We start from the raw sequence: 25,876 nt of genomic DNA on the forward strand, positions 1-25,876 counted from the left end.
TGACTATGCTGTGCTAGGTCTAAGCTACAGCTCTTTAATATTCATTGAAAATTCCTAAACAAAAGACAAGACTCTGAAAAAAAAAAAAATCTCATTTTAAAACTAGGCTGTTGAGGGATATTAGCGCTGAGAGTAACTGCAATACAAATGGCATTTTGCTTTTTCTCTTGTGTTCACCTCCTTTATTCTATGTTTGTTCCTAAACTCAAAGCTACGTTACTGCTCTCCAGTGTTCAATCACACCGAAGGTATTTAGGCACCCAAGTATTCAGCCAGGGTAGCCCCTAACTCTCTTGTACAGTGAGCGGGTCGCCCGAGGCAGCAGGACGGGTCTGTGCTAATGCTAGAGGTGAAGCTTGGGCATCCTTCACCCCAAGCGAAAACCAGAACCTCAAAACCACCCTGAGCCAGTCAGGAACAATTCCCAGGAAAGAGATGCTCATGTGTGCCAAGAAACCTGGGGAGGCACTGTAACATTCGCTTTGGCAGATGTCTTGGCAGCAATCAAAAGTCTTTCTCAAGCTGCTAGGTCACATTCCCGTTGACCACGTTGCTGGGTACTGGGAAGCCATTCCCACAGGTTCCTCCTGGCTCCCTGAGCTGGTCGCTGCGGTCCCTCCTTGCTGCTGGTTATCTCTTCCTTCTGCCCCAAACCAGCCAGGTGTGAGGCTTTGCAGCAGTGGGACCAGCACCATCCTGCCGGGCCTTGTTGTTGCAGTGTCTGCAGCCACCGCACCTCGGGCTGCCTTGGCAGCCCCAGCGGTGTTTGAAGCAGGGCCCGGCTGGGTGCCCGACTTTACTCCTGTTCACAGCTGTCTGTGTGCTGGGCTGGTCACAGAACTCACAATGGAGGTCTCCATGTCCCATGAAGCCCATCGTTTTGCGGGATGTCCAGTGGAGCACTGTGCATGAAAGATGAACTAATCACCTTCTGGCAACTGCCAAGGGTACACGTATTTCATGTCCCTTCAAGTATGCTAAAGCTGACACTCCCTAAGCATACTTTGGAGGGTTTAAACAGGGAACTGAGTTCTGCTCGTGTCCCTTTCTCAGTTCAGAAAAGAAGGGGTGCAGCTGCGAGGGATTTAGTGTGTGCTTCAGCCCTGACCCCTTGCTGCAGCCGCTTTGATGTCACCAGTATATAACACTGCTGTGGAAACTGGTATGGACCAGGCAATAAACACGAACAGATGGTGAAGTTGTAAATGAGGGTGGGTGCCGCGAGTTTGCATTTTTCCCTTCCCAGCACTGCTCTTGCTGTTTGTGTTTTTCAGGTGTGAGGTTGGCACCACACACTGGACCCAGTGCAATGAGACTCCCGTGAAGTTTGCTCGTTTTCCCGTCACTGGTCTGATTGAAGGCCGTTCCTACATTTTCCGAGTCCGAGCTGTCAACAAAGCTGGCGTCAGCCTACCGTCCCGGGTGTCAGAGCCCGTGGCTGCTCTGGATCCTGCAGACAGAGCCAGGCTTAGAAGTAAGATGTGCTTTGTGCAGGTTGCCTGAGAGGTTTAAGAAGTCAAAACTTATTAAAAAAGAAAAGAAAAAAGTACGACTAGCTACTCATAAACCTTCGAAATCCCACTAGAGGGAGCAATGAAAAAAACAAAATATTCTTTGGAGACAGCTTTGCCAAGAAGAAATCATCTCGGTGCTCTTTGTACAAAGTGCTTTATCTGCCGAAATGCCTTTGGCTGGCTGCGGTGGAAGCGGGGAAAAGGCACAGGAGAGCTAATTTCCTAAAGAAACTCGCTTTTGTTCAGCCAACAAAATAGCTGAGCAGATCCTGTGAATAGTCTCTCTCTGAGCCACAGACAAGGGCGGCTGATTCTGTGCTCATGTGACGATCAAAGTCTTGCAATAACATCAGCACAATGCCAGGGAAGCCCAACAGATCCCAAACTCTCTACTTTAAAGTTAACATTTCACAAGTCAAGTATGTCTCCTGTGGCCTGGCAATGTCGCAGACATTTTGCTTCCAAATCCACCTCTCTACCCATATGCCAAAATCATATGCCTAAATTCCAATTATTTCTACTCGTTTCTGAAGTTTTATTGTTTAAAATGGTCCAATGTGAGGGGCTGTTGTATGCAAAGCTACAGGGGTCCCATGGTCCTAACTTCTATGTCTTACTGTATATAACACTGCAAGCTACAGACTGCAGTCAGATGATCCAAGGTTCCCATTCAAAATAAAAACAAAAGGCTGGGGGAAGGAGGTTTCGCACTGCCGGGAAACGTTGTGCTCAGACAGACATGTGAAACCTGAAGTCTGGGGGAGGCCTCTTCTCAATGAGAAGCATGGAAGCTGCCTCGGGAGATGAAGTCTGGTCTTGGTGACCGATTGCCATTATATCTCCTCCTACTCTTGTCCCTCATGATCCTCTTTCCTCCCCACCTGCTCCCTGTCTGCTCTCATCTCCAAACCAGATCAGCCAACGTAAGGTGAAGCACGTGGAGGTGGAGAACAGCATTTGCAAAAATTCTCTCTGAAAGTGCATTGACCTGGTTGACAGCTGAATGCATAACTGCGATAATATGGTAATGTAGAGGCGCTGAGAGAGCCACCCAAATCATATCAAGTGGATATGTTGAGTCAGGCTGAGCCGTTTCTGTTTGTGACTGTGACCCAGGATTTGGAAGCTGGTAATATGAGGGAAAGTGGTTAGAAAGAGACAAAGAGCAGCCTGCAGGAATTTGGCGGTTCCTTTAATGAGTGAGCTGTTAAACCAAATGAATAGGGTATGGAAAATAAAGTTGAAGTTAATTCTCTGAAAACGATGAGCTGAGTGAGCCAAATACCTCTGCTTGTCACCTAGGTGACTTCAGTGACATTTCAGGAAGGAATAGATGTTTCAGTGGATTAAATTTTCTAACTATATTGATGGCTGATCTGTTCTCGATATTTGAGCTGGTAAGCCTACAACTAGCTAGGTTAACTAGCTTGCTACATGAGCAACAGTCACAGCAGTAACCAAAAACGGAGTTCACGTGAATCTTGCAAATGTTAGTTTTGAACCACAAAAGAGTCAGTTTTCTCATTATTTCAAAAGTTCCTGAAGTCTCCCGTTTCCATGATACCTCTGACGTTTGTTTCAGGTCATCCTTCTGCTCCCTGGACTGGACAGATTATTGTCACTGAGGAAGAACCTGCAGGTAAACACAGCTCTTTTGCCTACAAAAGTCTAATGTGAAGCTGGCTGAGTCATTAGGAAGACTCTCAGTGAGTTCAGTGGACTTTGGCCCACACCCAGAGTTCATTGTTCCGAGAGTCACTTGACCTTGAATAACTCGCAACTTGGTTGTCGAGGTGAGGTTTCATTATTCAGGACCTAACAAATAAACATGCTTAGAGTTAAAAGAAGGACATTTAAAACCAGTTTTCAGAAGGCTTTTAACTCTACATTTTAAAAAAGTATCAGGTGCCAAGGTATATTAATACTCCTTCTAAATTTGAATTATGGCACTAATTCTGATACAAATATGAAGGAATTTAAATCCCAATTCCCTTTCCTATTCTTCTCCCCTGTTCTTCAGAGGGTGTTGTTCCTGGTCCACCTACAGACCTCCAAGTTATTGAAGCCACCAAGAACTATGTTGTGCTTAGCTGGAAACCTCCTGGACAGCGGGGCCACGAGGGTATCATGTACTTTGTGGAAAAGGTAAAATTGGACAAAATCAGAATCATGTTGTGACAATCTTTTACATTTGTTTTGCCATCTCTTCTGGACTTTTAGTTAACTTTCATTTCCACCTGAGATGTTCAAAACTAGGGCCAGGACTAGAACTTCATCAAGATAACTGGTACTGTAGATTAAGATAAACTAGGAAGAAAAGAAGGATGGGAAATAGGAAAGTAGATGCAGAATGTGTCACACGCTGTTATATCCTTTTATGAATTGTGTCATTGACCTACCCTGGAGTAGACAGGCTGACAAACTCCCTCTATAATGAGAAAGCACAGAGCAAAGTCACATGTGGTTTTTTTTTTCTCTCTCTCTCTGAGATATGTACATATGATATATACAAAAATATATATGTTTATATATATAATACATGATATATACAGAAATATATTTTTTATATATAAAAAAATTAAATTTTTTACAAATGAAGCTTGTCCGGTGGGACAGATTGTTGACATTTTGGATGGAGGCATTCTGCAAGAGTTTCTTGGCATCAGCACTTTCTCCTCCAGCTGCCTTTTCATATTTACCCTCTACATTAACTTTCCGTTTGCTTCACCAACTCAACAAAGATGACAAAATTTCTTTTCTAGAGTAGAATCAGTTTTAATTTCAGTGTCCTGCTTTTCTGAGATGTTTTTGCATGGCTGCTAGCCTAGAAAATTCTCCACACCATCAACCTTTTTACTTGTATCTCACGGCTCACAAACTTTTTTATCAATGCTTTTCCCTATCAGTCTAGAGGTGTCATCAAGGGAGACATAAATATCTTCCCATTATGTGTTTTTCATCTGTCTTACAAAATCTGTTCTAAATAAATGAGTTTCACTTAGCAACAGACTTGGAAAGGATGAATACATGAATTTTGAATTTCCATATAAGACAGCTTTTTAATAACCTATTGCATGCAGAGTAGTGAGCACTAATGTCACATAGTCAGATAACGTTCTCCTAAGAATTTGAAATCCCTCAGAAACCAGAACAATTACTTGAAATTTTCCTTAATGTAAATCACAGGCAAAAATGATTTACTAATATTAATGGTAAGTGATCATGGCACATAGAGCTTCTAGCTACAGAAATAAAAACAATTCACAAATTAATAGCACGAGTTAAATTTTTTCTGGAAAATGAAGGTCAGATCCTGATTAATTCTGGAAGCCACTCCAAAAACATTAAGAGTGACACAAGAGCATCTAGAAGCAATGTGGTAATGTTGGGAGTTTTATTCTCTGGATGTTGTTGAATGTCTGCAGAACTTATTTTGAAAGTGGTCCAGAACTGGATGGAGTTAATAATAACATCACTTCCTTGCAGTGGAGAGAAGTTTAGCTTTGATGTATGAAAACCAGTAAGCTTTTATGTACGTTTTCTGGAGTAGGTGGACATCTGGCAGATTCATAAGCTTTGAAATATGCTCATTCTGTGGAAAGGCCCCAAAAAGGAACGTGACTCCCTGCTCTCCGTAGCAGACATGCATTTTGTGGTCCGGGTAGAAAGTGTTGTCGCGTTAGCCACTCAGCTTTCAGAGACTTTTGTTCCAAACACGGTTTCTGGGTTTGACTGCAGTGCATTGCCGGCACAGAGGACTGGCAAAGGGTGAACACCGAGATCCCTGTGAAGTCTCCTCGCTTTGCAGTTTTTGATTTGGCTGAAGGCAAATCCTACTGCTTCCGAGTTCGCTGTTGCAATTCAGCTGGAATCGGTGAACCTTCAGAAGCAACTGAAGCCACTGTAGTGGATGACAAACTCGGTAAGTGTATGGTTGTATGTATTAGATTATTTCCATGGTATCTTTTCTGTTTGTGATGTAATTGTTTTCTCTGAAGACAGATAGCTGCCCAGTAAATAATTCACGTATGAAAAGTAATCAATGATTTATTCCCTTTAGCTAAAATAATTTTGGTTTGGGTTGTTGAACCTTTAATGTATAGTCAAATGATAGATGCAAACCAAGGAAATTAAGCTGCAAATAACGATGTCAAGAACTGCAAAGGCTGTAAATAGTGAAAGAAAATGAAAACTCAAGGAACTACAAAAATGTTTGGTTTTACTTAGAGTCCTTATTGAAAATAAGCCCAGACATCAGCAGAGTTTAACCTTCCTTGTTTGCCAAATTAAACAGAAGTGAAGAATTTAATACTTACATGAATGGAGAGACTATTTCCACTGGAAGAGAGGCCAAGATGTTCACCACAGTAAAGCATCAATAGCTACACTTACATTAGAATCTGTTTCCAAACAACAATGCAGATTTCAGTCCAATTCCCGGATTGTCTCTGTTCGCTTATATTGGTTGAGTTCTCAGAGCAGTTTGTATATGAACTACATTCTTTAAGAAGAGTAAAACAGCTCTCCTTGAAAAACACTTTAGATGCATTTTGCTGCTTAACAGGGGCATTGGTTTCTGACTTATTCTGTGGGCTGCACAAAATCTTCAGTGTGCAACTACAACATTCTCCCTTTTAGGAAGCTCCAAATCACATCTCTGGTGCAGATGTTCAGCACAAGGGAATAAGCTAAATCTAATTTGAAGGAAATGCCCTGAATCACAGGCAATGGAGAAGTGAGGAACCTCACCACCAAAGGCCTGAACCTACAGATCCTGTCCTGTTGTGCTAGATTGCTTAATTTAAATCAGGGGAGTTTTTTGAGGGTTAAATCTGTATTAGTCATGCTAATATAATCAAGAATAGAATGTCATCCTTATTTTATTTGTAAATTTTGACTGGCTGGTCACTAATTTATTTCTGTTTCTCTTGCACAGATATTCCCAAAGCTCCTGGCCGTATTATGCCAACTAGGAATACAGATACCTCAGTTGTTGTCACTTGGACAGAGCCCCCAGATGCCAAGGAGCTGGTTGGGTACTACATTGAGTCAAGTGTAGTTGGATCTGGTCGTTGGGAACCATGCAACAACAATCCAGTGAAAGGCACAAGGTAATGGATTTTAAAGCATGGAAATGATGGTCCCCAGTTTTTGTTTTACTGGATCTATGTGTTCTCCGGCCATTAGCAGTGGTAGAGTTAATCGCTCTGTGGCAGCCAGCAGGCTGGAATCACTCTTGCAGGTGAAGTTCATAAGAAGTTATAAAAACATATTTCAGACTGTGAGTCTTGTCCAAAAGGAATTTATAATCCACCTTATATTAGAAACAATTAGTCAAGAGGGAGGGAATGTGGACGTTGCCAGTGAAGAAAAGAGAAGTAGCTCGCTAGTTCTAGCTATTGTACAGCCTATCAGTTTGATGAAAAACAGTACAGTGAGCAATGACTAAAATTACAAATGTGGAAAATTAAACTGCATAATGTTCAGAAGCAAAGTCCTTTGTTTCGGAAGACTGCTGTAAACATTTCTGGACTGTATATTTAGAATGTCAGGAGGACACGTGGACTATATCATGCTAAAAATATTTTCTAGCTGCTCTTTCACTTGCAATTATCAAGATATTAATGAACACTCTTAAATATTGGGTATAAACTCACATTTCTTACAGACATGAAGCTCAGTCTCTAGACAGAAAAAATAATCAAGATTTAAAACTTTGCAAGCTAAATCAGATTTGGTTTTGTTTGAATAAGGATGTAATCTTCAGAGTCTAAAGGAGTAATCGCAGAACCTGATCTCAAGTGAACTGATGTCAATCCAGAAGCAGTCCCTGCTTGTTATGACTGATTATGCTTATTTGTTACTGCTGACCATGGCAACCCTTACGGCAATAAGTAAGGCACTGCTAAATACTCTCGGACCAACTTTGTTGTTTAGAAAGGCATTGTAAATGCTTAGTATATCAAAAGTACCTAAAACCCCACTTGCTTGAACACAAGCACAACAATTTCCTTTAAGTATTCTTTTGTGCATTTATATTGCAACAACTGTATGTGCCAATATAATATACTTTCATATATACCTCTATGATTTATATTGTGGTTACATCAAGTGCTGGTGAAGTTTTGTGCTGTTTGCTTATTTTAAAACACGAAAAGTGATCTTTATTCACCGTAGAAATAAAAATATTGTTCTGAGTTACTGTATGTTGTGACGTAACTACACCGCTTAGGTTCCTGTCACTGCATTTTTAGTCAGTGCGAAATCATGTACGACGGAGTCAAGCACAGGCTGTCTGTTAACTCTTGGCTTTTCTGGTTGAGTCAATCTCAAAGCATTAGCTGTAGCTCACAGTTTGCATTATGCTGTATATTTTGATCTTTTGAAATCTGTTTTCACCACACATCCTGGTGAAAGCAAATGATTTGGAAAAGTCTAGTAGAATGGGTAGGGAAAATACTGCTCTGTTCAGATTTTATTTTTTCCCCAAAATAAAATTTTGAATTTGAAATCAATTTTGTTTTCCACATTATATTTGCTTTGTACATCATTGTATGATGTCAGCATTGGTAGTGCAAGATGTGACATTGTGAAGTAGAACAAAATAAAAGTAACATGAAATAAAATACATTTAAAATACCTATTGAGTAATAAATGTTGTTTTAAATAAAATGTTTACATTTCCAAAACACATTTTTTCCAAAATAAACGATTCCTGTCTTGAGAAATTTTGTGTTTCCACACCAGAGAAAATTTATGAGGTTTTTTATGTGATCATTAGGTAATCCAGGAGAAAAACTGTTCTAATGAAAGAGTTTGTCTGACTTAGATTATTGTGTCATGTATAGAAGCAAGAAAGTGAAATAAAAAAAAATTGGACGCTTTTTTTCTAAAACTCTTGTACAATGCCCTGTAATTTTTTTGAACACTGCAATTTTTCATTTATGATTGGAAGTGAATTATGGGAACTTGTGCTACAGGTGTCTTTTACTGATGTCGTGTAGATATCCCACAAGCAGATATAGACCTTATCTCTGGAGATAGTCACATTGTGTCCGTTAGGAAGTATGGATTTTATATACTAGCAGAAGTAAGGTAGACCCTCTAGTAACACAAAAACTTGTGTAGTCTTAAGAAGGGAAGAGTGTTGGTAAACGGTATGTCTAAAGAGACATGGTTTTAGACATGATCTTCGTTGCATGCCTGATGTGCTTAGATACATTTTGCATTCTCTGACATTCATTTAAGTGACTGGGGTCATGGTTTATCCTCAGTTTTCAGAAACTAGAATAAAATTTATGGAAGAAATGCCTTCTTTTCCCCCTTAAGATTTTTATTTTCTTCATAATACTTTCTAAGTATTCCTTCACTGGTTTGTTTTAGATTCATTTGCCATGGGCTCATCAATGGTGAGAAGTACATTTTCAGAGTCAGAGCTGTTAATGCAGCAGGACTCAGTGAATTTTCACAGGATTCGGAGCCTATAGAAGTGCAAGCAGCCATTGGTAAGCTATTTTCCATTGCTCTTTTCAATGGTAAATATGGGTTTTTTTAAATTAAGTAAAGATGTTTTCAGCAACTTTTTGTAACTAATTGTTTTGTTTTGCAATGCTGTCCACAAATAATAATTTATCCATAGATCCTATGGTCTCACAGCCATAGTTTCACAGTCACTGCACTCTTGTAGACTGCTCACCTTCACCATCCAGTCTTCTTCAGGTGTTTCTTGTGAACCACTGTGAGAGAGCACTGCCAAGTTTACTTCATAGGTATCCTGGAAAATGGAATGTCATTCTAATTCCGTAACATGGTATTTATCCCCTCTAACGCACACCAGCCTATATACAGTCAGTTCCTAAGAAATTTGTTTCCATACCTAAACCTAATAATCAGTGCAATGTGTCTTTTGTAAACCTTCTATAACCCTGTGTGGTCTCCCTTTGTTGATGAATTATTTCCGTTTGCCACTGCCTGAACTAATCCATAAAGATTAATGAGATCACTGGGCTAGAATAAATTGTATGTCTGCAACACCCTCACTCTCATTTGTATCAAAACTGCATACCTCTCAACCTTAGAGCAGTGAGATGTGGCCTAGGGCAATTTTGTGAGATCATTGTGAAAAGATCAGAAATATGACTTGGAAGATCTAATACTAAAATAATTGTAGCAAATGAAGATTGCTATTAACTTTCCATATTTCTTCTGCTCTGAAAAGTAGACATTATTAAAAGAGCATTACTTGTGAGCAGGTTGAGAGGTATTCTATGCATTTCAAATTTTTATGAATTCAAGCTTAACATTTTGTGTGTAAAACCTGTCATTTGTTGTACTTCAGCTGTATTGTTCACTGCATGCATTTCTTCATTCTGCTGACTAAATGAAGAAAAAAGAATGTATTCTAATTCAAAATGTCTTTGCTGTTTCTTGGCAATTATAGGGGGAGGATTGCTTCATGGTGTGTGTCCTGAACTGAGTGGTAAAGCTGGTGGACTAACAGACCGCACTACCAGCTGGGAAGGCATGCATGAGTCCTCCCAGCCTATCTTTGACACAGATGCTTTGCTAAAATGCAATGCTAAATATAATAGAGAGACACTACCCAGTAGCTCTGACAAACTGGGGAGTACAGGAGACAATAACACGAGAGAAATGGTTAAGGACGCTGTCACATCTGCGCCACAAAAAGTTGCTGCTAAGCAGGCAAGTAAGTCTCAACCCAGGGATCTTTTGACACTGGAAAAAGTGACAAAGAAGAACGATACAGGTGAGAGTTAGTAAAATAAATAGATTTTGGTACATCCGCTTCAGTCAGTTGTAACCTCTGCTCGTCCGCACCACACGTGAATGCGCTCTCCAGTGATGCATCTTCCATCAGGCCCGTTAATTACATGCTCAACTCTCTGTTAAGATCATTACACATGTAATGGTGTCGGAGACCACTTTACGAACTCAGTGGCTACTGAAAGTGAATCGTATAAATCTGTTTACTAATTTCATAGCTTGTTTGACTACATATTAATGTATCCAAGATACTGTATTATTTCTAAATCACTTCAGTAATTTGTTAGGAGTCTTGTTACCTAATCTCTGCGTTATGTATGTGTGAAAGAAACAAAATCTGATTATGGTGGTTAAGCATGAAAATTTGTGTGGTGTTAGGATATATGCCTAACTATTGTGGATTTATGCTTAAGCTACAGCTTATCCTGTGAGACACAGCACTAATGAATATTGTATCTCTGACTGACAGCAATATGCAATGAGGAGAACCTATCAAGTTGAAGGCACATGCACAAAATCATGTTTTATGTTGTCAACACCTAAACACCCATTGTGCCTGAAAAATGTGGGGCTTGAATTTCATTTAAGTGCAGGTACATGGCCAGTGAACTGAACCCCTCCCCAGACCTCTGAAGTGAGACTCAAAAGGCTTGTGCAAAGTGGCGAACAGAAAACAAAGCAGAGGCACCTGGGGCTAGCTGACACTGATCTAAAACATTAAAGACAAAAGGGAACATATATGATGCAGGATTTCCATCAAAAGTAGGACTTCACGGTCACAAGTAGGGTTCTTCATCGGTATATGACATATTGGGTGTGAGCAAGCATTTCTCCACTAGATACAGAAATGGGTTGGGGTGAAGTTAATGATTTCTGTTTTGTTAAAAAAAAATTAAAAAGAGGATTATGCCACATTTTTTTTAATGTAAGTTCCAGTAACAGACATGTTCCGTTTTCTGGTCAGTCTACAGTGCCTATGATCACGCTTCCTTCCATTAAGGTAAGATCATGTGATGGGTGCAATGATAAAATTTGCACAGTGTAAAAATTTAAAATAAAACAGAAAAAGAATGAACAGATAAAGTTCATTCTCAGAAAAGAAGAATGTGGGCCTATTTAAAAAAAGGAACTACAACAAATATTGTATGTGTGAAAAAGGGTTTGCTTTCAAGAAAACAAATCATTGCATCTCCAATTTTTTTACTTTTCCTTTAATGTTAGTTTTAATTCCTCATTTTTCACAGTTTTAAGCAAGTCCTGTTCACCTACATCAGAGCTGCAATTGCAACACATTCTTTCACTATGTATCAACTTGCTTCTCAAAACCCAAATGATCATGAAAACTAATTCCTATGCAGTTTGGACTTCTTTTGGTTTATGGAAGCTTTTTATCCTGCATTTCTTATTCCAACTCCAGAAACTTCCCTTGACCACATAAATATTGTCCTAATTAGAAAATGCAGGATGGGAGCCACCTGAATACGGTAATTGAATGCCAGTCTGACTATTGAAATATTAATTCCTACTTATGTATTATTCACGTTGAAACAGCTGCTCCATCTCCACCTTATGACATCATGGTACTTGAGAGTGTTCGTGACTCGATGGTATTAGGATGGAAACAACCTAAGGTCACTGGTGGGACTGAAATTACTGGCTACTATGTGAACTACCGTGAAGTGGTTGATGGAGTTCCTGGGAAATGGATGGAGGCCAACATTAAGGCCATTAGCGAGAGGGCATACAGGGTAAGAGGTTAACGGCTGTTCTTGCTGTGGGTGCAGACAATATTTCCAAAACAGATCTCAAAGACAGATTGGGATGAATTATGATTCAGTGTACAGACTGCTGTTCAGAGGGTTTTATATCCATGATGATAAATTTATTTAGCTCTGTTAAACTTCTCTGCAAAATTATTTGTACACTTATCTGTTAGTCTGGCACCAACCGTCATCTGTGAATTCACTACTCTAGACAGAGCCTGATTTTTTGTAAGTCAGGCCCTCACAAGAAAAGGCATTCCTACTGGGATTGGTGGACCTACCCCAGTGCTTGCTGGTGCTGGAACCGGCTCTGTGCCAGCTGTATTCTGTGATCAGTTCTTGACCCAATTCAGAGATAGTGCTACCTACCACCTCGTTGAGCTGCTTTACAAATGAAAAGCAATGCCAGGACTGAGTTTCACCCCACTGTGAGGGCAACTCTTGCCTTAGGTGAACTTGCTCTGCATCACGAGGCAGATTAATATGATTGTTGAGCAATACCCTGCTCCCTCCCTGACTACCAAAGTGTCTATCAATAGGAAAAGAAGTTTACAATCTGAGTGTGCTGAGACCACTCAGATATGCTCCACCACCGGTTAGAGGAAAAGCCAAGATAGTTATCGCCTTATGTATGATGTCAATAATGCTTTTATCTTTTCAGGCACTTAAATGCTCACGCGTTCAATAATTGTCATTGTGACTTTCTTCCAAAGCCTTAATCCAAAGTTAATAAGTACCATCTTATTGATTCTGCAGATTCAAAACCTGAAGGAAAACATGGTGTACCAGTTCCAGGTGGCTGCTGCTAACCTGGCTGGGGTTGGGACACCCTCCCTACCCAGCCAGCCCTTCAAATGTGAAGAATGGACCATTGCTGTACCTGGTAGGGTCCTGAGTGGGAGGTGGGGGTGACTCACAGGCCAGGGGTGGTCTGTGACCAATTACCTAAGTTCTCAATGCCTTCGGTTTCCAGGGGAGTCAATGGGCATTGAAGTTCATACCCAGGCTTGAATCTCCATTGCTTTGATTTAGTACATTTACGATGATGCATTAAACAATCCCTATTTAATTAGTAGCATTTTACAAGCAGCTTCTATTTTCTTTATCTCTCCTGCTTGGTTCCTGTACTGTGTCTGATACTTTGCTTCCTGGTTTAAATGGTAGACATAAATACCTGTCTAAGGTACAAGGCAGAGAAGAATGAGGTCCAGTAACCCTTGTCTAAATGTATCACTTCAAGGCCTGATCGCTGGCCTTTTAACACTCATTGAAATGATTGAAAACGACCTCCGTTGACTTCAGTGGACTTTAGAGCAGTCCTTGAAGCAGCACATTAGCTTAATAATTAACTTCCCTGAGTTTGGAAATTATTTGTCATTTTTGTTTGTTCATGAATATTTGATCAAGATACCAGTCTCAACAAATTGGATTGGTTTTTGGGCTAGCCTTTTTTAGTAGACATGGGTTGTATTTATATCAGGTCTAGATATGATACAGAGGAGCTGCACGTGTTATGTACCACATGGTGTGTGGTTTTGGTTTCTGAAGTCTTATGCATTAGGCCCTTTGGGATTTATTTTGATACCACAACTCCAACTTTTACTCTTACCTTTCAGGGCCACCCCATGATGTCACATGCACAGAAGTTAGGAAGGACTCTTTGGTTTTACTGTGGAAGGAACCAGTTTATACTGGTCGCAGTCCCATAGCTGGTTATTATGTTGATATGAAGGAAACTGAAGCAAAGGAGGAACACTGGAGAAGTGTCAATGAGAAGCCACTTCAAAAGAAATTCTTGAAGGTAAATAGCGTAAGATTCAAATACTGGTATAACAGTATAACCTTGAGGGACTCAGCCTTTGATAGCATCATCCTGTGCTGATCATGGTTCCATTTAATGAAATACTTAGTAGGCTATGTTGTGCTGAGGATGCAGGCGTGTAATGCCTGTATAGTCAGACAAGACAGTAACTCAGAAGCAAATCTGGTATGACAAGCCTAAAAGTAAAAGAAAGCACTGCTAAAACCAAATACTGTAGTTGTAACACTGGAGGCATCCCTCGCATTTTCTGGCTCAAAGGGCAAGCTGGGGATCACTGCACAAAACCAGATGTTGTGACAATGCGGCAGGTGATTCTTTCTAATACGAAGTACCCTCTCCTCAGATTTCACAGCAAGTTAAACCCAAGCTTTTCACACTATTATGCTGCATCATTTTGTGGAATGACTTCTAAATTAGGGATCAGCTGTATCTCAGTTCTAGAGAGATGTCTGAAGTAGGTTTGTTATTTGTATGCTTTTCAGAATATTTGAAAGACAACTCACTTTAAAGTGTGATTCTTTCATACACATTTTAAAGGAATATTCGCAGGTGTTACAATGTCAGTATGATTCCTGAAGTCACTACAATCAAATCTGTACAATTAAGTGCCCTTCTGTTCCTAAATAGGTGTGGCTGGCACTTGTACTCTGATAATTTAATTTTTAAAAGCCAGAATTTACCTGCAGTAAAAGACTATGATGTTTCAGAGGTCAATGTACATGAGTTAAAAACATCCTGTTCCAATAACAATGCTCCTTTTCCAAAGAAATCAATGACAGTAATGATGCTGTCTAAATGTTAGCTATGCATACAAGGAAGGAGCAAGCCATACAGATTAGTCATGTCACTCTGGAATTGAAAAAAAAACAAAAAAAAAAGAGGAAGAAATATTTGTCAACTGGAAAAGACGCAAAGCAAAAAAAGAAAGGAAATATAATTGTCAAGTATCCAGACTGATCTATAAAAAACATGAAAGTAAAAGCAGTGTTTTGTAACACATTGTGCATGTACATTTGCTTCCTCCAGATAGGTGGCCTGAAACAAGGTGTGAGCTATGTGTTTCGCGTGCGGGCAACAAACCAGGCTGGTGTTGGGAAACCATCAGATGTCACGGATCCTGTCGTAGCTGAAACACGACCAGGTTTGTTAGAAATACTTCCTCTTTTTCGTCATATTTAAACAGGTTCCTGTTTGTGCGATGTGTTTACATACAGGCTACATGCAAACAGTCTGACCTCTCTCAAGTCAAACTTTTTTTACTAAGCAGGAAATTAATCAAGAATATCTTACTTTCTTGTCCGGTATATTTTAAGGTCAGAACAGATTTTCTTACTATAAGTTCAGGAATATAAAAATAAAATAAAGTTGTAAGATTTGCATATATCGATAGATAGAGGCATAAGCAGAGGACTCACTACAATCAGCTCAACCAAAAAACGCTACAGATGTAGATTTTGCCCTTCCTATAGTAAACCACTTGTTTATGCTTTATCATTCTCCTTTCTTTAACTTATCTAATGTGCCTGAGGAAAGGGTAAAAGAAATTACTGTTTTCCCTCGGCCTTTAAAATAAAGACTTAAAAAAAGTAATGAAGTCAGTCTGGAGACCGCTTTCAGTAGCAATTCAAGTGCAACTGTGTGCTGGAGTCATCCTTGCAGGCTGGCTCCAGTGTGTCCATAATGCCAGCAAGAAACATGGGAACCAGGGCAGAGGCAGAATGTCCGTACCTGGAACTTCAGAAAACCCCTGAGTTTTATTTAGCTATACAGGTAACATAGGTAGCTTTGATTGGAGCCAACACCTTTTTGTCACTAAGTCCCTAACAGAAAACACAAGCATGGGCTTGTGGCTTACTCATCTATAGACTATTTTAGAAGAGGAAGGTCCTACAGGGTGGAAAAACAAACTCCCAGATATTTTAACCAAATCTAGTACGAGGTTAGTATGATGAAAGAAGGTACAGGGGTAGAACCCAGCCTGGACCCACCATACACCCTCTTTTCCTCTGACAAGTTCCCTTCCTCCACCTGCAGACTCTCGTATCTGATCCCACCTGGGAAGGTTTCCAAGAGCCCTAAAAGATCAGGGACAAAGGCAGGCAGCGGGCAGGCAGGAGAGCACGGGGGCCTGGGGCAGCCGGGCACAGGGAGCATGAGTCACAGTGCAGGGACATAGGCAACGGAGGTGACTACCTGGGCAAAGAGCTGCCTACACAGCCGGGTTGGTAGCTGCCCTGCCTGGAGAAATAGTCAGCGTTTATTTGGGATGGTATTGACTGTGAGGTGTTGAGCAGACATCACCGGCGATCATCAGTTCCCATTCCCAGCCAGGCTGCCTCAGGAGCATTTCCCCAGGATCCTTTCCCTGTTTCTGACTCCCAGGTCCATTTTTACATCGCTTATTCCTGCAGCAGCCCTGGCCCGGCTCTCATAAATGCCTGGTCCTTATGACAGGGGCAGCAAAAATCCTAAGAAGCCCTGAGTTAGCTCTCGGTGAGGCTGTAAGTCAAGCAGGTCTGAAAAAGGAGGTCTGAAGCTGGGGGTGTAAAAGAACTGGAAAACTCAGAGTGGGGAGTCTGGGGCGACTGCTGGTGAGGCTGGGATGGGAAGAAGAGACTGGAAGGAGTAGATGGTAAGTTGAGAGGGTGTAAGATTGGGATACGAGGACAAAAAAGGCTAAGTGTGTGAGTAAGAAGGGCTTGGGACAGGATCTTTCAAAAATACAGTAGCCATAATTTCAGATCAACAAGCCACTGAAGCACTAGGGCTATTTCCATCACCTGCAAGTGGAGTAAGGCAAAACTTAGAAACTTATTCTTGAAAACAGCTTATATACAGCAAACACTTCTAAAAAAGAGAATGAAACCAGTATTAGTACTAAACTTTCAATTTTACTAATCCATTTTCCTTGAGGGTTAATATCTCTCTGTCAGACTTTTGATAAAAACTTGTTATAATAACAATCTTCAGGGGTACTAAATAAAGGATTGGTCATGCCATTACAAAAAAACCCACAATGAACGTAAACTGTTGTGAAGATGATCGTAATGACAAAAAAAATTTGTGCAGCATTTTCAGTGTTCACTCAAATGAGGTGCATGCCCACCTGGCAATATGAACTTGAGCAGAACACTTGGTTCACAGACCTCACCGTCAGAGAAGGAGGTCATCTCAGGATCACGGCCTTTTTGCAAGCGAGGCTTGGGTTCATAGGTGTAATGTTTGGAGGATCACAGGAAAGTCAGAGTTTGGCCCAGTGAAATCTCAGGGAAGCTGAAAATTATTTACTTGTACAAATCTGGTTGACCCACATTTTGGGCTGACATCTGCAGATATGACATCCACCAAACTAAGCTTCTTAAAAGTGTTAAGAAAGGACAAAAGGCTTATTAAAAAAAATTGTTTCAGAAAGCAGTCTCTTGGGCAGGCTTCCACCATTCTCACTCAAACCACACAAATTTCAAGAACAATCATACCATTTTTTAAAAATTACCACAAGTCTTTTGGTGTTGCCCAATGAATGCTGCCTTTATGACCATCTTGGATGGAGACAAAATATTTTCAGGTCTCTCTAGACAACCTGCTGGAATGTTGCTTTTGGCAAATGTGTAAAATTGCAAGACGACTGAGCTTTCTAATCAAAGAGTAAGTAAACAATATCCTGAACAAAAATATTTGCTTTAATATGAATGGTACCAATTGTCTTTATCCAGTGAAATGTGTAAATATAATGATGTAATACTTTGCATCCACCTTCTCTTATTTGAAAACCATGTTTAATTTTTACAGTTATCTTCTAAAATTAAATGAAAAAACCCACCCCCATAAGCAAATACCAACCCAGGCTACTTTTGAGCTGTAACTTTGTCTTTAGACAAAAGCACTTTGGTGCGTGGGGATCCCACAGGAAGCAGGGGAAATCCAAGAGCAGACAGCAGCTCCTCCCATTGCTGCCCTTAGTCCTTGTGCATCTTGGTGCAAAACAAAATTAGATTCTGATCCTGCATCAGTCACTTGAGAAGGGCTTGAACCTCAGAAATTAATGAAACCCTGTCCCATTCAACTTTCCTGACTAGCTGTATTCAAAATGATGCCATTAACCCTAGTGTTTTGAAGCTGTCTGCTTTATCTTCCTATTATCTCTTTCAATGCAATACAAACCTCAGATAAATGGAAATTTGATATGACATCTAAGCATTTTATTTCTTATGATGACTTTAAGAGAAGCTCCGGATGATATGTTGAAACCACCTAGCTGTCTAGAGGAGGGAAATGAAGACTGCTACTAGTATGGCAGACTCTTTGGTTCTGCTTTGTAGCATAGGTGGAGATCTCTGATCAGTAATTTTAAAAGATTTTTCTTTTTCACTCATATAAATATTAGAGGTAAATGCCATCATTACATCTGGAAATAAATGCTATGCATTGTTATCATAATGAGAATACTTTAAAACAAATATAAAAGATTCTGTCCTTAAAATGAACCTTCTGACTGTAATTCTTTGCACATTGCATAAACTGCCATCAAAAGATCCATGTGCTAATGATCTACAGGAAACTAAACACTAATGAAATGTCAAGTGATGAATTTGCATATAAGAAATTAAATTATAAAAAAATTGCAAATATCATGCTGCCTAGTAAAATATTTGTAGCTCTTAGACTTCACTTATCATATATTGGTACTTAATGTGCTTCATTACTGTGTAATGGTAAATAACAGTACCAAAATGGGAATATTAATCTCATCTTTCATGAAATGGTTATGGTGAATTATAAAGACTAAGAAAGCTGCGTGTAGACAAATTGTCATTACAGGAGCTACTCACAGTGCTGGAAAGGACGTGTATAGTATTAGGATGATGAAACACAGAAATCTCCTTGTATGCCTGAGGCTCATTAAGAATTATGCTGGAAGTAAAGCATTTAATCTCAATGTCAGGAATAAGGCTCTTGTCTTTAAGGTACAGTACTTTGTGGACAAAGTGTGTCATTAGCATTCTGGGCAGCCCAGAATTGTCTTAGGCTAAGTAATAGGAGTGCCCTGTTCAGATGCCAGATCCAGCTCAGAGCTGTTCGGCAAAGGAGGCTGGATGTTCTCCAGCACCTCTCCCCGCACATGCTCTCCCTGACATTCTCAGACAAGTTGTTGAAATGAAAATGAATGCCGCAGATGACAAGCTCGCCGAGCCACCCGAGTCCCACACAAAATTCCCTCAGCTTCACCAGGGTGCGAGAGAGCAAGATAAAGGTGCCTTGGGGTTTCTGATCTCGGATTCACCCCCGGGGCCTTTTAAAGGACAAACTGGGTCACCTTATCCAGCTCAAGGGCTGTAGGTACTGGCAAAACAGGGTGCTAAGCAGCTAATTGCAAATATTCACTCCCTTTGTGGGCCCAGGATTAATGCTGCAGACGATGGCAGGGCTGGATGCCAAGCACAGCAATTAAACCAACCTCCCGGAGTGAAGCCAGTGTCACTGAAAATGTGCCTCAGTTGCACAAGCATGCGCTCCTGGGGCAACCTGATCGTTTCCTCTTCTGCCTCCTGCACCTCTTCAAACTCCCACATTTGCACACGGTAGTCCCTTTAGACCTCTTATCTTATTAGCGAATAAGAAATTCACCTTGCATAATTAAGGCTCTGACTACCCCTTACTGTGGAAAATATTGCTATTTAATATTTCAAACATTTAGTGGATTTAAAGGCTTGCTTGCTTTTTTCCCCTTCGGGTTTTTCCAGAGCAAATATCATAACTCTCATGTGTGCTTAGACTTTCTTAAATAAATCAGTTGCTTTATGATGCTCTTTAATCTGTGGATTAGAGTAAGAACTGTTCTTGTGAATCAAAGACCAAGGAAGCCCATGTTTGTAGCAATTTATGTGCCAACTGAGAAATTGGCAAGGATCTGCTTGATCTACTCTGTGAACGATATCTATATAAATTTGTTTGCTGGCTTCTCTGAGAAAGTGGAATTGTCTTGTTCTGTTCTTTCAGGAACCAAAGAAGTGGTGGTTGATGTAGACGACAATGGAGTCATTTCCTTGAACTTTGAATGTGATCAGATGTCTCCAAACTCTAAGTTTGTTTGGTCCAAGGATTACGAACCAATTGAGGATGACTCTCGGCTGAGCATCGATACCAAAGGTGGAAAGTAAGAACCCTCGACGGTAGCAATAGTCTCACGTTTGATAGATCTAGACTGGTCACAGAAATCCATCCTTTTGGACCTCAGTAAGAAGTTACATCTGCCTGTGTTACTGGAAGGCTACTTCATGAGTGTGCTGTTCTCCAGCGAGTCCATACGGAGACCATTTGGAAATTGTAGCTCGCACAGAATGAGTCAGGACTCTTGTTCAGGCAATTTAGTTATGTTTGGGCATAAGGAGAGAAAATTGGTGCTCTGTCATCTTAGAACCTGTCAATCAAGGCAAATTATTATTATTCCTATTGTTATTTTAAATCTCCAAAGGATAAAATTATCTGGCTGCTTGCAAAATGCTTTTGCTGTGTAACACTGCTGCAATCTTTGGAGGTGCTGGAGTAAGCAGGACTCTTCTGATGGCATCACCATGGCCTGTTTTGGTAACTTCTCTAATGCTCTACAAGCCTACTCTGTTTTTTCAGTCTTTTAACAGAGAGGAAGAAGTGGCAAACACACAGGTTCAGCCCATGAAGTGCCTGTGACCTCTTCTAGTTATAGAAACCATATAGAAAGAAATGATGGCTCACCACACTCATGGTATTGCATGTGAAAATTGAATCAGCCTGTACTTACAGGCTTATCCTTCCATGCTCACCAAAGACTTGATAACAAGTTTTTAAGCATGCTTGAGCTAGGTTAAACTAGCTATCTCCAGTGCTTTTGGCACTATCTGAGAGTTATGCCACCTCCATTTGTACCACATATGGTAGGACCTACCCTGGTTTATACTGGCCAGAGCCCCGCATTTGCCTGTTCAGTCAGAGTGAAAGATAATACAAGACTATTTTTATCTGGTGTTAGAGACATAAAGGAGGGGTTTGGTTCAGACTGATCTTATCTTTTTATCAAAATGCTTTTTTTTCCCTAAAGGTCAAAAGCTACCTTTAAGGATCTTGGAGAAGATGATTTGGGAGTTTACTCTTGTGTTGTTACAGACACTGATGGAGTTTCATCAAGCTACACAATTGATGAGGAAGGTAGACACCATGTCTATTATGCATGCCTGTTTTGCTTTCACATCTGTTTTTCCCTGCTGCTGTGTCTCAGATCCACAAGGCATGCACACCGTATATTATTTCTTTTATGTCTTTTGCAGAAATGAAACGCCTGCTTGCTCTGAGCCACGAACGCAAATTCCCAAGTAAGTGAATCAAACATGTCTGTAGGGGAGAGTTTTGCATGCAGTGGGGCATCACAAAGCTCCTGCCACCGTCAGGTAGGGAAGTCACTATAGTAATTTCAAGTGAAAGAGGCTTTGAATTGAAAATCTAAGATTCCTTTATTTTTTTCTCTTTCTTTCAGTACATTTGTGTATTACTGATTTTCTTCCCAGTCTGTTGCAGGCTACTGGTCTAGGCATACAATCAGTCTATATTACATTTGGAAAATAAATATCCCATTGGCTTTGTTTCTTCTGCAGAACAGCCTTTTATATTTACTCAGCATGCCTACCCCGATTTGAAAACCAGAATTTGAAAAATTCTCTAACTGTACTACAACTGAAGGTAACACAAGTTAAAGATGAACCAAGCAGGCAACTGTAGTAAATTCAGCTGTAATGATTTATATACACAGAATTTTTCTGGAGAAATTCATTCCCGCCCTCTTTCCTGTAGCAGTTGACAATATGAACATCCTTCCTGCTGCTTGGGATGGTATTTTTGTCAGCTCTGCAGACCTCCCATACCATACCTGGTAGTAGCACAACTTGGTTATTTTCACTGGAATGTAACTTGAATAATTGGGAAAAAAAGTAATATTGGATTGTGTAATGAATCATATTACACACAGCAAGGCAAGAGCTAAACCTGGTCTCATCTTCTCCCACTACATTCTCCTCTTTTTTCATTCCAGGCGCTAAAACTCTTGCCTATGTTTTAACATCTTCAGCGTTGTGCATGTACTGCCGGCACCTCTGCCAACTCAGCCCACACTGCACCCCTCAGCCCAGCCAAAACTTGGCTGCAGAAATGGCCTTTCTTTTTGCCCACATCATCTCTCTTTCTCATTTCCTTCTCTGTCTTTTCCATATCAGCTGTACTCTTCTCAACATATTGTATCACCTCTTGACAGCTTAATGACAGCTCAAGCATCCCCTTGTTTACTCCTGCTCCTCCCAGTACTTTCCTCCTAATTATATCTTCATGCTGAAAGTTAGTCATCATAAAACCTTACTGCTGTCATGTGTCCTTACTTGCCCTGACCCTTCTCTTCTAAGGGCTCTTCCATGCTCTGTGTTCATCACTAATGGCACAAAATTAGCTCCTCAGGACACAGATCGTGCCTTCTTTTTTGCATTGTATTAGGTAACAGTGCACTTCTCATAGTTGTGCATGAGCTTCCAGGAGGCACAGGCAAAAAGGGAGAGCACTGCAGAACGTATCCTTAAGGAGGAAACTGTCTTACTTGCTTTGGCCACTCTAGGCCCCGTGGACACTAAAAAAAATAATATTACAAATAGGCACTGAGATTCATCTGGCTGTGCCTGTGAGGTTAGAAAAATAATAACGAGCTCCTCTGGATCAATATGAAACTTCAGTCTTATCTCCAGATAATCTGTTTGATGATTACCCAAATTCTTAAAAAAAAAAATTAGTTGCTAAGCATTTCTGATTCAACATGAGCTTTTCCATGTTGCTTTGTACTTCTGAACTGCACTTAATTGTAACTTCTGCTTAGAAACATCTGCAGCCAGTAACTCCATGGGAAAATGGGTTGCTTGAATAATGCAGCCGTACAGAACTCAACTACGTATGGGTGCGATAGTGGGTTGGTGCTAGGCAAAAATAAATTGTTCCAGCTCTTCAATTTAGCAGCTGCCCGAGGACTCCCTGTCAAGTGCTCGCAGTAATTTGTGGTGCTATACAAATAGGATGTAAAACCTCGTAAGCACAACGGCTGGAAAATGCCTGAAGTAGTTGTCACTTGGTGCTTATGGAAATATTTTAAAGTAAGGCTTTTGCTGATGGAGGACCGTAATGCAGATTCGTCCAGTTCCTTTGGGCTGAGGAGTGAACGGCCTTTTCTCAAAAAAGAATCCTGTTGCATCCTTGCAGCCCTTTATTTAACAGCTTCTGAGATACTTTCCTCTCTTCCACGTTAGAGTAAGATATTCATAGTTAATTACATGCAAATCAAGTGGGGGGTTTGAAATTGCCATAGCGCTGACAGTGAGACAAAAGCAGCGCAGCCTGATGTCTATTCACACCCTCTCCCTCTTGCTTCCACTGGCTCCTGCAGCATTTCGGTCGCTTTGTTTTGAGAAATTATGCAAGACCTGAGATTCCTTCTGTTTCTTACAAGCAAAGCGCTGTGCTGGGTGAGGAAGCTTCAGGCAGACGATTTGCACTGCTGGGGCACGCTCCTACGGGGTTGTTCTTTGCCCTGCTCCCGCCTGGTAATGCTGTCCCTCCAGGCTTTCCTCTCTCTGGTTAAGCCTGTGTCTTTCTCATAATTCTCTTTTCTTCCCCGTGACTGGTGCCTCACCTCCCAGAAGCCTTATTTTCACCAGAGACAGGTGCTGTGCCACTCGGGCACCAAAAGCATACACATGGGTGTGGGAGGATGTAGGTATGGGGAAGGGGTGAGCATGGGGGGGTCCTCGCCCCTAAGGCACCTGAGTCATTTAGGATGGTGTAAAGATGAGAAAAATTAAGCACTACCTTGATGCCAGTCCTCTCCTGCTGTAGCTGGGCCTTTGCGTACACGAACCTAAAGAAACAACTCTGCCTTGGGGTTTGTCTGGGAGGAGATCTGTCTTTACGCTATCACCAGACCACACCATCACACATTTTGCAATGTGTTTGTACACCGTCCTCAGCTGTTCTGTGTTACACTCTAGCAATGCAGACTTTACACTGCTGTGGAATTGGAGGTTGGCGGAGAGTTCACATACAGCATACGTACTCCCCAGAGTATGACTTTTGTTGAGAATCTGAGCGGCCACTCAGACAGCTGAAAATGATGGAAACCAATAAAATGAGCAACATGCTCCAATATCAGAGTCTAAATGCTCATGTTTAATGTTGCTGATTAAGAAATCATAACAAAAAGTTAGTGAAAGCAAGCTGAGGGCTTTTACTAACAAGAACAAGGGAAAATGAAAAGATTAAAAGACTAAAATAAACTACGGGTTAGGTCCCTTTACATGATTTTTTTTCCTGCTAACACAAGGGATTGGTCTATATTTGGGGGATTTCCATTATTCATAGGTAAACAAAATGTACTGGGGAGACTGAGGGGGTGTTGTGATACTTGGTGAATTCTGGAGATGGAGGTTGCTCTCAGCAAAGGATCAGAGTGCTTACAAAAATCTCCCAACCTGCAGCTCAGCAGCTGACTTTTTGATCTGGCTTCGTGCTTGGGGTTTTTTTGTTTGTTGGTTTGGTTTTTTTTTTCCGCTGAGTCAGTTCACTTGTCTTACAGTAATATTGTTAGGCAACTCATTAAACATGGGTCTGCGCCATACAGACTCACATCATGCTGCAGAGATACTGGCAGTTTACCTTTGAAATAGCCTTGTATTAGAACGGAGCGTAACTCAAATCCAGAACACTTCCAGTTTGTACAGACCTAGTGATTGAAGGATCAAAAGATTAAATCTTGTCTGTCATCCTATGTATATGTGGGTGGAGAGGCATTCTGTCTATATTAAGAACTATCATAAGCTAGTTACCTTGTATACAGTATCCGAGTATGAAAGGAAGAAGTGGCTTTCTGATTATAGAATAAAATAGTTGTTGAGGCACAGGCAAAGTATATGCTTCATTCTTTTCTTTCTTCTTTGTAGCTGTCCCACTTGTCTCTGAGTTGGCAGTGGAAATTTTGGAAAAAGGAGAAGTGAGATTCTGGTTGCAAGCAGAAAAACTGTCTGGCAATGCAAAGGCCAACTTTGTATTTAATGATAAGGAGATTTTCAACGGAGAGGTAAGCCTTTCCATTGCTTACATGCGTTTGCATTTTTATGAGTGTCAATGAGTATTAATGTCTCTGTCTCCAATATACTCCCAACTCGTGCTCCACAGTAGTGCATTTTCATGCGAAATAACATATGTCATTGGAAGCACCATTAGAAAGATTTTGTCTGTAGTTCTGAGCTTCAGACAAATTCTACTGGATGTGGTTTATCAAGTGGAGTTCAATGACTTCCTGCCGCCTCTGTGAGTCCCGCGTGTTCTCTTAACTAGTGGGGACCACAGCAGTCCCGGCAATAAGGTAGTCCCAGGTAAGCAGCTACTGTGGTCTTCAAGGAGTCATGGCAGTAGCCCAGATTCATCCGATCTCCTTCATCTACGGCCCTAGCATACCCTTGTGCTCAGCCCTCACCTCTCTTTGCTGTTTGGAGGAATTTATTACAGCAAGGGAAAATTCCCAAGTGGTTGTTTCCAGCAGCAGAACTTGTTAATCCCAAAGACATGGCATGGCATGCTTTTGTTGTAACACTGATACTGGGTGGAAGGCAAGGATGGAGCATTCTGCACAAAACCTTATAAAAATACAATCATCGTCAAAGAAACTGTTATTCTGAAGAGATGCAAATCCAAACCTTTCTAATGAAAAAGAAGACAGTACTCACCATACAACAGGCATGTCACATGCTTGTATAGCATCAGTTAATAGGCTTCACCTTTAACAGATTTCCTATTTATTTGGTTATATGTTTAGGGCTGGAGCTAAAGATAGTGGGAATCTGAATAAAGAAAACAGAATTTCACGTAAAGATACCATATAATATTTGACAAATATTTTCTGACTCTGATATCCATTAATTGTTGCTTTACTTTCTATT

General features: G+C 40.7%; 1 protein-coding gene across 1 annotated transcript in view; it reads left to right on the forward strand.

The window, feature by feature from the left end:
* Positions 1-1,273: 1,273 nt before the first annotated feature.
* Positions 1,274-25,876, forward strand: part of MYOM1 (myomesin 1) — a 40,065-nt gene continuing 15,462 nt past the window's right edge. The window contains exons 1-15 of the mRNA XM_009697534.1: positions 1,274-1,474; positions 3,097-3,153; positions 3,535-3,659; positions 5,253-5,436; positions 6,451-6,625; positions 8,898-9,019; positions 9,955-9,972; positions 11,850-12,046; positions 12,818-12,944; positions 13,678-13,862; positions 14,910-15,024; positions 19,881-20,037; positions 20,959-21,065; positions 21,185-21,229; positions 24,878-25,014. Of these exons, the coding sequence (XP_009695836.1) occupies positions 3,642-3,659; positions 5,253-5,436; positions 6,451-6,625; positions 8,898-9,019; positions 9,955-9,972; positions 11,850-12,046; positions 12,818-12,944; positions 13,678-13,862; positions 14,910-15,024; positions 19,881-20,037; positions 20,959-21,065; positions 21,185-21,229; positions 24,878-25,014 (1,587 nt within the window). The 5' untranslated portion in view covers positions 1,274-1,474; positions 3,097-3,153; positions 3,535-3,641. The remainder of the gene's footprint in view (positions 1,475-3,096; positions 3,154-3,534; positions 3,660-5,252; positions 5,437-6,450; positions 6,626-8,897; positions 9,020-9,954; positions 9,973-11,849; positions 12,047-12,817; positions 12,945-13,677; positions 13,863-14,909; positions 15,025-19,880; positions 20,038-20,958; positions 21,066-21,184; positions 21,230-24,877; positions 25,015-25,876) is intronic.

This window comes from Cariama cristata, unplaced genomic scaffold (genome assembly GCF_000690535.1).
Source record: "Cariama cristata isolate BGI_N322 unplaced genomic scaffold, ASM69053v1 scaffold28153, whole genome shotgun sequence".
Lineage (NCBI taxonomy): Eukaryota > Metazoa > Chordata > Aves > Cariamiformes > Cariamidae > Cariama > Cariama cristata.